Source organism: Macrotis lagotis, chromosome 2 (genome assembly GCF_037893015.1).
Source record: "Macrotis lagotis isolate mMagLag1 chromosome 2, bilby.v1.9.chrom.fasta, whole genome shotgun sequence".
Classification (NCBI taxonomy): Eukaryota; Metazoa; Chordata; class Mammalia; order Peramelemorphia; family Peramelidae; genus Macrotis; species Macrotis lagotis.
In genome coordinates, this window is record NC_133659.1 from 146,557,174 (window position 1) to 146,572,004 (window position 14,831).

General features: G+C 38.9%; 1 protein-coding gene across 1 annotated transcript in view; it reads right to left on the reverse strand.

Annotated features, from left to right (window-relative positions):
• The window catches only part of EDARADD (EDAR associated via death domain), a 141,379-nt gene that overhangs the window by 96,715 nt on the left and 29,833 nt on the right, over window positions 1-14,831 (reverse strand). The window contains exon 2 of the mRNA XM_074220917.1: window positions 871-1,287. Within this exon, the coding sequence (XP_074077018.1) occupies window positions 871-1,287 (417 nt within the window). The remainder of the gene's footprint in view (window positions 1-870; window positions 1,288-14,831) is intronic.

Sequence of the window (14,831 nt, forward strand, 5' to 3'; positions counted from 1 at the left end):
GATTCTAGGACAAGACCTAGAGGATCCCCCAGCTTTGAGTTTGGAGAGGTGCTGAGTTCACGGTGAGTTCACTGGAAGGTTTTCCTCTCGATTCCTGTGTCAGAAGCGGTTATCAATATAGTAGGAAACACTTCAGCTAAGCCCACCCTGGACGTGAAGTCACGGTTCACTGACCCTTGGTTCTGTGCCTTTCATTGTATGCCCAGGGCTTAGCCCGGTGACTGGCAGAGAGAAGCGTTTTAGAAATGATTGCTGACTGACGGGCTCCTGACTTGTAAAACTTTCTAGTAACTACAGTTTGGACTGACACAGCGCGTTATTTTTCTCCATCCCCCACCCCTACGGTGGATTAAGGTGAGAAGGAGATGGAGGGGTGGGGTGGGTGGACTAAGGTAAAGGAGATGGGGGGGCGGGGAATCCACACAGTATGGAAGTGGGGAAGGTGGAAATAAGAGACGGAATCAAACACTTAAACTGCCTTATGCCAAGGAGATTGGCTGGACGTGTTGCAGCCTGGCATCTCCCGGTCCAGAACAAAAGCGACTGGGGCCAAGAAGTGGAAAGAGGGCAAGTAGGAAGACTGGGATGGGAAAGGGAGACGAGAAGTGCGGAGGGGGGGGTAGCAACTGCCCCCTCTAGCCCTCATTTTCCCTTAAAACTAGGGTTTCCGAACGATGGCGGGGCCCCTTCTTACACAGCGAACCGTGCCCCAAACGCGGCCCTGGGAAGGGGCGCCCATCCGGCGCCTGCCCAGGTCCGGGTGCCGCTGAGCCCCAGGGCTCCTCTCCCAGAGCCCGCGGCCAGCCCCCGGGGCACCCGCTCCCGGCCCGCAGGTGAGGTGACCTGCCGCCCCGCCCCACGTCAGCTTACCTGAAAGCAGAGGGTCCTCGGCAGAAGCCATGGAGGCGGGGTGGGGGCGCACCAGTTCCAGCTCGGGGCTGGGGAGCCCTCTGCAAAGTGGGGAGGAAGGACGAGAGGAGCGTGGAAGGGAGCCCGGGGAGGGGAAGGATGCAAGCTCCGGCTTTCCCGGGTGGGTCTGATGAAAACACCTCCACTCCCGCTCCTCCTCCTCCTCCTCCTCCTCCTCCTGTCTTCGCCCGCTCTTCCTTGTACTCACTTCCTGCTCGGGCACGACGAGGAGCCCCTCCGGGCGCCTCCAGCTCCCTCCTCTCGGAAGGTTCGGAGCCGCTAGCCCGGGCTGACCCTCGGCTGCCCGCTCCAGGCTCTTCTGTGGCCCTGGCCGCTGCCCGGGGCCGAGGAGCCAGCCGATCCCGCAGCTGGCCGCCGCTCAGGTGTACCAGACGCGTAACCAGCCCACGGTAGCCGTAGTCGCACCACCTCCTGGCAGTGCGCTGGTGGGTGCTCTCCTAGTCAGGACCCCGGAGCTCCCCGTGTGCAGCAGGCGTGATTTGTGATATATACGGTAGTCGGATATTTAAGCAATTTCCTGATCTTTATGGAGACGGCGTTCTGATGCATGATAGTACATGCTAATAATTTCTATTTTGATTTTTTTTTCTTTTTTGCATTAGTCATTACCTGACCTCCCCCGGGGAAGTACGACAACAAAGAGAATGAAAAGATGATTCTCGTTGCAAAACTCATTAACAGCACCTAGGCCTTTTTTCTGAAATAGCTACTGGAATTATTGTAGCGATGTTTAATTTTTATAAGAAAGCTAAGAATTAATTTATAATGACAAACAAATCTAAAGTCGGAAGCCACCTCAGAGGTACGGAATTCAATACCTGCATTTTGCGATGAAGAAACTTGAGAATCAGTTAAGAGACTCACCCAAAGTCACACAGGTAGAAAGAATAACTAAGACTTTAAAGGGGTTTCTTTGTAGCCAGGAAAGCCCTTGATCCTCACCTCACCTCACCTCATGGAATGTTTAAGTTTCCCTCAAAGTTCAGCTGAAATGTCACCTTCTACATGAAGCTTATCTTAATCTCCTCAACACAGCATGGAAATTACCTTATATAGTTTGTATTTCATTTTCTACACATAAATTCAATAAAATGTAAGCTCTTAGAGGGCGTGACTCTTTAGTTATTAACTTTTTATCCCCAGTACCAAACACAAAGCTTTTGATAAATGTTTGCTGAATTGAAACAAATCAGTATATTTTGGACCTAATGTTTTTTTTTTTGGTATAAGGAATTCTTGATGTGACAGTTTCCATAACTTATATTTTCAGAGTAGTGTGAGGGAGTGAGAGGTTAAATAATTTATCCAGGGGTCACAAAGTTAGCACACATCAAAGTATGGAAAAGATAAGACTGGGACACAGGTCTTCCTCAATCCAACACTGGCTGTGTACCTGTTAAACCAGGCTGATGAAAGGCATGGGTAGATAATATAGAGATAAAGATAGATAAATAGAACCATACACATTTGTGTAAATGTACATATATGTGCATATGTATAATTATACATGTATGCATGTATTTTATATAGACTTAAATTAGTGAGCAGTTAGTTGACAAAGTAGATAAAGGACTAATCCTGGAGCCAGAAGGACTTGAGTTAAAATTCAGCCTCAGATACTTGGAAACTCATGGTGTAACCCTGGGCAACTCACTTAACTCTGCTTTGCATCCAGGGCCATCTCTAGTGGTCCTGATTCATATCTGGCCACTGGACCCAGATGTCTCTGGAGGAGAAAGTGAGGCTGGTGACTTAGCATGTACCCCCTCACTCAAATTCAATTCATGTGCTTGTCATGGTATCACCTCCTCTGATACATAGTCTTCTTCAAAAATGAAGGACAAATATTTCTTAAATTAATTATATTCTGAGTATTAATAAAACCCATGATTAATCACAAAGTTTCCACACATATATGGAACATTGATACTGAAGTAAATAGAAATTTGAAGGGATTGTAATATTCCCCAAATACCATTCATATTTAGGAAAAGAGGTATGGAACTGACTATGAGCAAATTAGTAGATTTCTTGGCCCTTACTACAAGAAACTGTTTCCCAACAATGAACACTGCCTAAAAAATGGGATCTGTACCATTTCTGTAGCAGTGTATGATATAGTTAATGTCACAAACTAGGTACATATATCATCACATACCTCAATCACTCAACAAGCACTATTTGCTAGGAATTGACCTAATAACCTGGTCTGATCTGCTCAAAAATAACCAAGTGATTAACATACCATTTTGGTGCCCAGGGGTTGCCTGTCTATCTATCCCAGGCTGCTTTGTAGTCCGGGGACCCATTGCAATCTTGATGATGTCTTCTTAAACCTCAGAAATGTGCCATGGATGAAATAATATATTAATTGAAGAGATAAGACTTTAAAAATGGAACAAATCTTCTGTGAAGGAAAATAAAACAGCCTAGATCATTTGTCTCCGGTGAAATTGTGGGTGGGAAGGCAAACTTCCTCTCCTGCTGTACAATGGAAAGGGAAATTTTTCAAAATGGGTATTTTCTATTGTTGACCAGTTGGAGAGTTTATATTGTGGTTCTGCTTTTCTCATAAAGTGACTAATTTCTGAGATCCATCAGCCAGAACTACTTCTAATCAACTCAGGATATCTTGCCATCATACAACCCCAGTGTGGATGCCCAGAGACTTTTTTTGGTTGCCTTGACTCACAACTATAAACCTCTAAAAAACAAAAATTTTGTAACAGGAACCCCAAACCTTGGACTAGAATTCATTTATTGATATAACTCCAATGCCTTATTCTGTCAAGTAGAAATTGGTAAGGGGAGGAAGTAATGACTTCTTTTTTTAATGAATACTGGATCAAGGACAAACCTTAACATTTCTACTTCCCTCTGATTCTTGTTAAATTCCTCAGGTACCACCATTTATAAAATTATAATAAATTTTAAAATTTACAGAAAAGAGGACGGTTCAGTGAGATAGTCAAACAGTATAATTATGAAATTGATGTGAAGAATTTATTATATATTTCACAAATAAAAAAATAAGAAACAGTATACTTAGGGTCCCTGGACTTTTTTTTGTTAAGAGGTTTCTTTCATGTTATTTTTGAGAGGATACCATGAGCACTTAACACAGTGTCTGTCTTCTCTCCGCTGTCTTGGCCGGAAGTCTCTGGATTTTTTTAAAAGATATTTTGAAAACTATTTCAATATAATTTATTTATTTTGTAATCCTTTATATTTGTTTTATATACTTAAAAACATTCTGAGAAGGGGTCCATAGGTTTTACTAGAACCTCAAAGAGGTCCATGATCACAAAAGGTTAAGGAGTCTTATAAAAATAAAAATTCATAGTTTCATAAACAATCTTCTTTGTGTATGGACAAATTCATATCTGTTTTATTTAGACTAAAAATTTTTTTAAAAAGAATAACTGAGAAATCATTGCAAAAATAAAAAACTGTAATTGTACAGTAATTAGCTTCACTTTCCCTTGAGAACACTAAAAATGGACAAAATAAATCAGTCAATGCAAAGAAATTTTACTGATCTTACCTCTGATCCACTAGGGTTTCCTAAAAAATAGTTATACAAACTTAATTTGATGACACTACATTAAGCATTTTATTTTCATTGAATCCTCAGGGAAGAGCCTATACCTAATTTCATTTGTGACTCCTTTCTGCTGAATGCCTGGCAAGAAGAGACAATTAAAAGATATTTGTTGAATCAATATTGACTTGTTGACTAAAGAACTTCATTGATAGGAGTCAAGCATTTTGATTCTTCTAAAAGTAACTTTTTAGGCAATGGAACTCCAGGGAATTCAGTCTATAAGCTAAGAGAACAGGGTTGTTCATCACTTCTTTGACATTACATTTACCTTTGCATCTGAGTAAAACCATAATACTAGCTATGTGACCGTGGGGACACTGTAATGCCTCCATTAGCCATGAATTGGATTTAAGTGAGGCAGAGTTGGTTGCACAGTATTGTTAACCTCACTCTCTTCCGAAGTCATAGAAGTTCAGTGGCAAGAAAAAAGTCAGGGCATCTCGTGATGGTTCTGGATGAGTGGATGACCTTGTCATCTTTGATGTCTGACCAAGCTCTAAGGGCTCCAGGACATCTGTTTTAGTTGCTTTTATTGCTGTTGGAACAAATTGTTTTCATCCATGCATTCCATCAGAGGAAATCTTCACATGCTTTGAGTAGACACCCCCCAATCCATGGAAGATTTATGGTCTCTCTTTACCCTCATCCTGGTTTAGCCCATCATTAGTGATGGACTTACTGTGGTGTGGTGAGGCTGGTGACTTAACACTCACCCCCTCACTCAAATCCAATTCATGTGCTTGTCACATGGTGTGGCTGCTGCTTAACTTATTGCTTCCTGGAGCCACGGGTAGGAGTTGAGTCCCTGGTTAATAACTGCTTGAGAAATGTTTATTGACTGACTGACAACTGAAGCAATAGTGTTAGTTTTGCTTTTTATCAGAATTGACCCAGTATTCATCACAAAACTTCCCCACTTAGAAGAAGGAGGGGTATAATTTAGCTGTATAGAATCACAAAGGAGGGAATAACAGAAACTTTTTAGGAGAAGACTAAAATATAATGGGAAATAGGAGGGAGAAAGATCTTATTTTAAAAAATTATTTATAGCTTTTGTTTTTATATCACTTTCACTTTCCAATATCTCTCTCCCTCCCCCCATTCTATTATATTCCTATAATAAAGAATAAATAGAAAAAGGGGGAGAGAAGCAGTTCAGCAAAATTCCCAACATATCAATCAAGTCCAACAGTCAAGTCCAAACACCTGGAATGCCACTCCATGTCTCTCCCTTCCTTTAACATGCAGCTCCCTTTTCTGCATGAAGTCCTCCCAATCCTCCCTACCCCCAGGTGCTTATACTGACTGTTTTCTTTCTTTCTTTCTTTCTTTCTTTCTTTCTTTCTTTCTTTCTTTCTTTCTTTCTTTCTTTCTTTCTTTCTTTCTTTCTTTCTTTCTTTCTTTTTTTCTCTCTTTCTTTTTCTTTCCTTCCTTCCTTCCTTCTTTCTTTTTCTTTCTCTCTCTTTCTTTTTCTTTCCTTCCTTCCTTCCTTCTTTCTTTTTCTTTCTCTCTCTTTTTCTTTCCTTCCTTCCCTCCTTCTTTCTTCTTCTTTTTTTCTTTCTTTCTTTCTTTCTTTCTTTCTTTCTTTCTTATTTATTCTATATTTAACTACTTTGTATATATTTGTATTTATTCACTTTATGTTATACAGAAAGATAGAGAAAATGCTTCTTGTTGCCTTTCCTATTACAATGTAAACTTGTTTCATTTTTTGTTCTTTTATTCCTTGTTGCTTACTAGCACAATGCTTGGCACATGGCAGGTTATTAATAAATATAATTAATGACTATTTGTTGATTAATTGATTGCTCTAAAAATATAGGCAATGTTCCAAACCCATAGTTTCTCACTTCTGGAAAGAAAGGCTTAGAGGTACATTCTTATCTCTCTTAGAAAAATTTTTTAAAAGATAAACTAAGGAAGTCTCAAATAAAAAGCTCTGTTGAGAATGCTGGAATTTAGGGTAACAGATGAAGTGGTGTTTTATGTGACACACAGAGATTAGGTAAATTTAGGTACTTGGAATTTCTAGTGGTAAGCCTAACTAATTTTATATCCCATTTAAGACTAGTACACAAAGCACTTTTGTGAAGTATGCATTTGATGAAGGAAGTGTAAAACTAGAATGTAATGCTAATTCAGTTGTAATTATTTCTTTGTTTATTTATTCAACCAAAAAAACCCCACCTTTTCCATCTGATATTTCTTTTTATACTAGTGGTAGAAGTAGTTATGAGGTGCTGGGGACTATGAAGTGAACCAAATCCCATTTCCACCCAGGATGGTTTCACACCTTGACACCATTTCAAAGGCCTTTATGAAATGGTATATAAAGAAATTGTTAGAAAGTAAAATTAAGACTTTTCTCATAAAATGTAATGCACCTGAGGGCAGAGTGCATTTTATTTTTGTCTTTGTAAGTTCAGTGCTTGGAGTAGATAGAGTACACTGAATAAATGCTTGTTGAACAAATTAATGTGTTTATAATTCATTCATTCAAACCTTTTAGGACTTATGCAAATAGATGCAAATACTGAAGGACACAGTCTCTGTGTTTTTCTTACTGTTACAAGAGAAAGTTTATTGGACAGGAATAAATGCCAAACACTATGCTAAGGGGTAGTCCCTATTCTCAAGGAACTTACATTCTAATGAGGGAAGACAATATACAAAGGTTAACTGAAAAGTGTATATTGGGTAGAAGGTCACCTAGATAAAGGCAAAGTGGCTGGCAAGAAGATGGAGAAGTCCAGAGAGTAAGCTGAACTGGGATGAAGGGACCATGATGGGGGATCTTCATGAAATAGTCCTGGCTATGCAGTCACCAATCAGCAACTGGACCAAAAAGCATTAACAGAATGTTAATTTTAAAAACATATAATCTGTTTCCTCCAGTGGCTTAGTTTCTGCTTCAGAAAGACAAGTCCTTTGTATATGAAACAGATAAGTAACAATTCAAAGCCGTATACACTTGAAGGCCCAAATGACTCCTATTGAAGCAAAACTAAAAATAGTAGTTTGGAGAAGGCAGGTACTACTTTTGGCTGGAACCAGACAGATCTTAAAGTTGAGATGGAACTTGGGCTAGTCCTTAAAGGATGAATAAGAATTAAATATTCAGAGTATTGTTCTATACAGCATTCCAATAACTAGATATGGGAATAACAGAAGAGAGTGGGAAAGGAGGGAAGGGGAAGGAGCATCAAAAACATAGGATTGGAGTTAGAAAGTAACATAATTGTGTTTGAGGCACAGTGAGAGAACTAGTTTAGCACCAGTACTGGACTGGTGTTAGGTAGTAGTGGGTACTGAGGCTGGATCATTATATAGATAACAGATTTAGAACTGGAGAGGATTGTATAGGTTCAAAATTTTCTTTTTTTTACAAATAAGGGAATGGAAGGAAACCAGAGGTTAAATAATTTGCCAATGTTCACAAAGGATAGGTAGATTAGGACTAGGTTATGGAAAGCCTTAAACTATCAGTCTGAGGAATTTAGATTTTATCCTATGAGATATTTGCAATTTTTGAGAAGGGAAATGACTTGTTGAAAACAAATTTTGAGGAAGATTAGTATGGCAGCAGGGCTTAGCAGTAAATAGTCATGATTATAGAACTTAACATGTTATTTGTTTTTGAGGTCTTAATATCATTAGTCTTTAAAATGTGGGATAATTCATATTCTTGAAAACTTCAAGTACACTTAATGGGACAGTTGTTTTTACTCTTAAAGCATTAACAAGCCAAGAGTTTTAAACACTTACTTGATTCTTCTTTGATAAGCTGCTTCCATAGCTACTAAAGGACTTAAAGAGCTCTCTACCTTTCTAAGTGTTAGTAGATTAAAATCTCCAATGCCTCCTCATAGCATTTTACATTGAATTACTCAGTTTAGGGGCACAGTCAAGTTGGAAACCACAGTGCTTGCTCTGCCTTTCCCACAGAGTGGGGAAGGTAATCTGTGGTTGATTCTCAGTACAGAAAACTATTGAAAACACTCAGACCCACAAGAATGCTCAGTAGGAAAAAAAAAGATCCTGAACATGGAGAGATTATAAATCAATGAACACTTATTAAGCTCTTAAATGTTTGCTGACTTGACTATAAAGTATTTCCAAAGAAATCTTTGAGATATCATTCTTCATATGCTCTTTTATTCAACATTCTTGTTGGTGGGTAACAGGGCTCAGTCTTTAAGCCCCAGAAGATATGTTTTATTCAATATCATCTTTACAAAAGATTTTCATTCCTATCCAGTTCAGCTTTACCCCTTTTCTAGTCCTTATTCTTTTTTGCTTTTATTTTCCATTATACTTTTTACATAATCCCCATCTGCATTGTTGTTAATGTATTGAGACTGTCCTGTATGTGTCATGGAGATGTTCTTGTGGCATGAAGGATTCTCTAGCCTGTTCTTTCCCAACCTTAATCAAGGGAGACTTTAATATTCCTTCCTGGAAGGGAAACAAGAGTTGAAACTAAATGCCTCACCACTTGGCTCTCCTCAGAGAGAGAGAGGGGGTATTAGGCTAAACTCTACTTATCTGCTCCCTTAAATATTTTTAGTCTAAGGGATGTAGTTTCCAAGTTCAAGCTAAACTTCTGATTGATGTTTCTTAATGAGGAAAGGAGGACCAAAGTTTTATATTCAAAACTGGACTCCTTTACCACCAAACATGTTTCACAGTGAACTCATACAATAGATAGAAAAGAAATCTCTTTATCTAAATTGATAGCATTATTGCCTGATCTTGTTATCTCTTAGACTTTTTGTCTCTTCCTTAAGGATATAGTTTCTCTCTCATCACACTCAATTTGGATCAATGTACAACATGGAAACAAAGTAAAGATGGACAGATTGCTTTCTGTGGGGGGGGGAGTAAGATGGGGGGGATTGTAAAACTCAAATGATATCTTTAATAAAAAAATAAAAAATAAATGATGATAAAATAAATAAATTGATAGCAAAATAATAGAATTCAGAGAAAGTATACATAAGAGAATATATATACCAGACAATATAGACTGAAAGAGCTTTTCCACTGGGATCAAGGTAACTCAGCTCAACCAAAAGAGAAAATCTTAGGTCTTACTCAAGGGGAAATTCCCTGAAGTCTCTACTGTAGCAAACTGGAGAAAGGGAAATGATGGAGATTACTAGTTCCTCTCATGTCAGCTTCCTTCCATAGTTTTATAGTTTTATTTTCCCTTCAACAACCAGAAATGGGGTTGACATCTTTTAGTTTTTCTCTTAATGTTGGAAGCCAGAAGTACTGCTAGCAACTCAAAACCTCATGAACTTGAAGATAGTCTTGAGATCCAAAGATCAGAAGGGAGAGAGCTCTCCTCTGGATTGTTCTCAACAACTCCACTCTGCCCTTTATGCAGCTGTGGGACACTGGTCTCCATGAGTAATGAAGAGAATCTTCAATCAATGAACTTTAGGACCCAGTTACATTAACGATCTCTCCTTCATTCTCATTTTTTTCTGACACTTCTTCACTTTCTGATTTTTACTGATAATCTTGCTTTCTCCTCTTCTCTTAACACCTGCTTCAGTGCTACTCTTTTTTTTTCAGGTTCCTCCCCCTCCACTCAGCAAAGAGGCAGAGTTGGCATATTCCTTTCTCTTTACTTTCATTTCCATACTCCTTTTCCATTATCACACTTCCTCTGAAATTTGCACTATTCATGTTGTGCTGTCCAGACTCTTAATACTATTATCTATAGACTTCCAATCATTCTCCCTTTTTCCTTGGTAATTCAGTACCTAACTCACAGTCTAAATTCTCCACCCCAACATCTATCTTGTTACTCACATTGACGATGCTACCCTCAGTTTATCATCTTCTCTATGCCACAATTTCCCTACCCTCACATAACTCCAATAATATCTTTGTAATTTTACCTCAGCTACCCACAGGATTTGACATACCCCACTATTACTCCAAATTGCTTGAACTCTTGAAATTTTCATTCCTGATTATAATGTAGTCTCTCTACTTCTCCCCTTCTTCAACTCTTTAAACCTGATATCTGATTCCTCAATCTTTCTCCTTTTCTCACCTATTCTGCCCTGTCCTTCATCTATAAGTCACTTAGACTTTATCTAACCCCTGTTTAGGATTTACTGATGCTCTATCCTAGCTCATTACCACCATTTTATTTCTTAGCTCCTACTTTGAAACATCTGTAAACAGAGTCACAGAAAGACTGGATCCACCAAAGATTCATCTTTTTACTTTTAAAGATTTTTAAATTTTATTTTGAGTTTAACAATTTTTCCCCTAATCTTGCTTCCCCCCCCACCCCCCAGAAAGAAATTTACCAGTCTTTACATTGTTTCCATGGTATACATTGATCCAAATTGAATGTGATAAGAGAGAAATCATCCCTCCGTACTATCTTCCCTCTAATTGTATTTCCCTCCCTTTTGACATTATCCATATTCCCTCATATTTTGTTTCTGAATGCTGCCACCTTCAGTGTGTTTGCCTTCCTACATCCACTCCCTCCCCTCTTTCCCCTTCCCCTTTTCCTTCCCTTCCTTCTGTTAGTTCCTTTTTTCTCCCCCCTCTCCATCCCCCCTCCCCTTTTTCCCTTTTAATACTTGAAAGGTAAAGTTACCTGAGTGTTTGTGTAAATTAACTTTAAGCCAAGTCTGATGAGAGGAAGACTGAGGTGTTTCTCATCTCCTCCCTTATTCCCCTCTATTACAACAGATCTTTTGTACTTCTTTATGTAATGAGATTTACCCCAATCCCCTCTGTCCTCCCGTCTCCTTCCTGTCCCCCTTTTTAAGGAGGTAGTGTTTTTAAATCATTCTATCTGAGTCACAGAAAATCATGAGTATCAGTCACTTCTAAGTATATTCTATCTGATAGAGTTACAACTCTTGAGAGTTATTAGAGTCTTTCTTCCTAGCAGGGATATAGCTAGTTTTATCCCATTGGGTAGCAGTCTCATGGGTAAGTCATGAGTATTCATCACTTCTGGCTAGGTATATTCTCTCTGATAGAGTTATAGTTCTCAAGAGTTATGAGAATCTTTTTCCCATGCCAGTTTATAGACAGTTTCATCTTATTGGATAAGGTTTTTTTTTTCTCTTTATCCTCTTTTTTTTTTTACCTTTTTATGTGTTTCTTGAACATCCTGTTTGATGTCCAAATTTTCTATTTAGCTTTGATCTTTTCATCAGGAATTGTTGGAAGTCTCCAATTTTGTTAAATGACCATCTTTTCCCCTGGAAGAGAAGGCTCAGTTTTGCTGGATAGTAGATTCTTGGCTGCATTCCAAGTTCCCTTGTTCTTTGGAATATCTCATTCCAGGTCCTTGGATCCCTTAAAGTTGATGCAGCCAGGTCCTGTGTAATCCTTACTGTGACTCTTTGGTATTTAAATTGATGTTAATTTTCTCCTCCAAATTTTCCAATTGAATTTTAAACTCCTTCCTTATTTCTTCAAGGAAGTCTTTCTGTGCTGGAGAGTAGGTCATATTCTCCTCAGAGGTTCTAGGTCTGAGTTAGTATCTTTTCCTTCCAAGAATTTTTCTACGGACCCTCCTTTCTTCATTATCCTAAGACCTTATGTTGGGGAGGGGCTGGTTCACAGGGGTTTGGCGTTGAGATCCCTAGAGGCTTTACTCACTGAATGTAATATCTCCAGCTGGCCAGTAGGTGGTGCTGTTAGAGCAGTTGCTCACTGAGTGTAATACCTCCAGCTGGCCAGTAGGGGTGATGGTTGCTTTCTCTGGAGTGTCTGTGACCTTGATTGAGGCTCCCTTGGCTTGGAGGGAGTGGTTGAAGTTGTTGAATACTTTTATCTTTGATCAAGGGTGTCCTCTACCCTGGGGTGAGGTGATCACTCTCCCTATTGTCAGCTGAGGTGGTTCTGCTGCTCCATAGTAGCCTGGGGCTAAGGTGGGCTGTAGTTGTGTTTGTTCTGGGAAGAGGCTTCTACTGAAATGGAGGTGTGGACTCTGAGTTCCTCCAAACCAGAGGAGCCCAGGGATGATGTCTCAGCTCTCCCCCATGGGAACCCTCCCTCTGGCCCTGCCTGCAAGCTCCAGTGCCACAACCAATGCCTCTGCTCCCTAGCTGGCCCTCGCCCCGTGGCAGACCAGGCTCTAGCCCCACCGCTGATCAAGCCAGTCCTGTTCTCAGGCCCACAGGCTCCCAGGCTCCTGCCCTGTGGCTAATCAGGCTAATCTGAGGCCCATCCAGTCTTCCAGGCTCTTCCAGGTTCGAGCTCCTGGAGGAGCCCACCCTCCTCACCCATGATCCCAGAAGACAGATCCTGAGATGGATATTCTCCTGGCTTTTCTTTCTGGGTGTTGTAGAATGGATTTCTCTTAAGTGGTTGGTTTCATATTCTACATGAGGAAAAATCAGGAGAGCTTTAACAGTGTGCTCATCTTCTCTCTGCCATCTTGGCCAGAAGATTCATCTTTATAAATTTAACTGGACCTGAATTACACATAAATCCTTTTATTCATTTCATTCAATCAATCAACAAGCTGATTTTACAGATTAATGAGATTATCCCCATCATGAATTTTTTTTTTGAGTTTTAATGGAGTAGTCAATCAGAGAAGTCCCAAAGTTGTGTAGCCAGATGACAAAAGAGAACTTGTCTGAGCTGAGTTTTCTCATTAAATGGAGATATATAATACTGGTTTGATAACGAGAGTATGAATATTTTTATATCTCTGAAATATTATTAATTCACTTTCTATACCTCCTAATTTTTCCTATCATACCTTTTACTCTTTGGATAATTTAGCCTATTGTTGTTCTGCTTGCCAATTTTTAGTCATTCAATGAATGTGAAAGAAAATCAAATAAACAGAAATACCCCCCCAAATACTTAATATATGTATTTTACCCAAGTGACACGATAAACATAGCATTTCTTAATCTTTCATTGTTATCTAAATGTTTATAATTTTTGCTATTTGGTTGGATAACTAGTTGAATACTCTGCTTATTTCTGGGATCTCACAAAAAAATCATACAAATTCTTCCCTTTTATTGGATGTTCAATTTATGTTTTTATGTTTAGACTCAGTTTTTTAGGATATATTATTTTTGAGTTCTAGACAGTGTTCTCTGCTCTTCAGAATATCATATCCCAATTTTCCTTTCATATCCTGTGTAAAATACTGTCTAATGAAGGTAATGTTTTTTCTTCATGGAACAGTTTTGTGTTGAAAGAAACAGGAAAATACGTCTGGGTAAAGAAGAAGATATTAACTGATAAAGGATGTCAGACATCGCCTTTGTAATAGATGAACATTTTGATGTCTGAAAATAATAGGCAAAGAAGTTTGGTTTAATAAAAATTGCATTATATGTAGAAGAAGAAACAGTTGTCATTTGGGATTTGAGCAGTTTTGGGGCAGGAGATGTAATGTGGTATGACACACATATGAATTTAAAGATTTAAACACCTTGTGAAAGATCTAGAGCTATTTCCTGTTTGTATGTGAATAGATTGATGGCTTGCAGGTAACAGAGAAAGAATTCTTTATTTATTAGAATCTTGGGGAAAAATGAATGTGAAGAAATAATTTCAAGGACTCAATGGGATACTGGCTTAGGCTTAGATCTTAGAGCTGCAGGGTAGTTTGATCTCTCTGCTCATTTGAATATAACTATTTTAAGATAAGAAAGTAAATTTTGAAAAGAAATGATAACATATAAATATATGGAGACCAAGGGCTAAATTTTAAAAGGTTTGTTTATTTCATAGGAGAAATTTGGCAACTTGTTATCTTTTAAATAAAAAGTGAAGTTATTGAGCTCCAGGAGGCAATATTTTAAGCCAGTGAAAGATATAGGATAAGAGGCTGAAATTAAGGCTGAGAAGAAGAGTAAAAACCATGGAAAGTAAAGAAAGGAGAAACAACAGGGAATAGGAAAGTAGTTAGAAGGAAGAGCAATCAGCTAATAGAAGGCTTTAATTGGATGTAAGCTACACTTCATTGGACAAGTTTCATTTCCACATACTGCTCTTCAGCATCCCCTAGAGTTTCAGATAGGTGAGGCTACTCAGAAGTGTCTAGAACCTCTCTGGTCTGAGAGGGAAAAGAGGAAAAGGGAATGAGGTATCTCAACTATTAGATAAGAAAGAAAAGCTGAGGGACATGTGACCTTGGGCAAGTCACTTGACCTCCTTGCCTTGCAAAAAAACAAAAAACAAAGAGAGAAGCTAAGATTTAATTGGATGAAACAGAATCCTAGTGAATAAAGAGCTGGTGAGGCTAGTTTGCCCTGCTCAGAACTAGCCTGAGAGGATC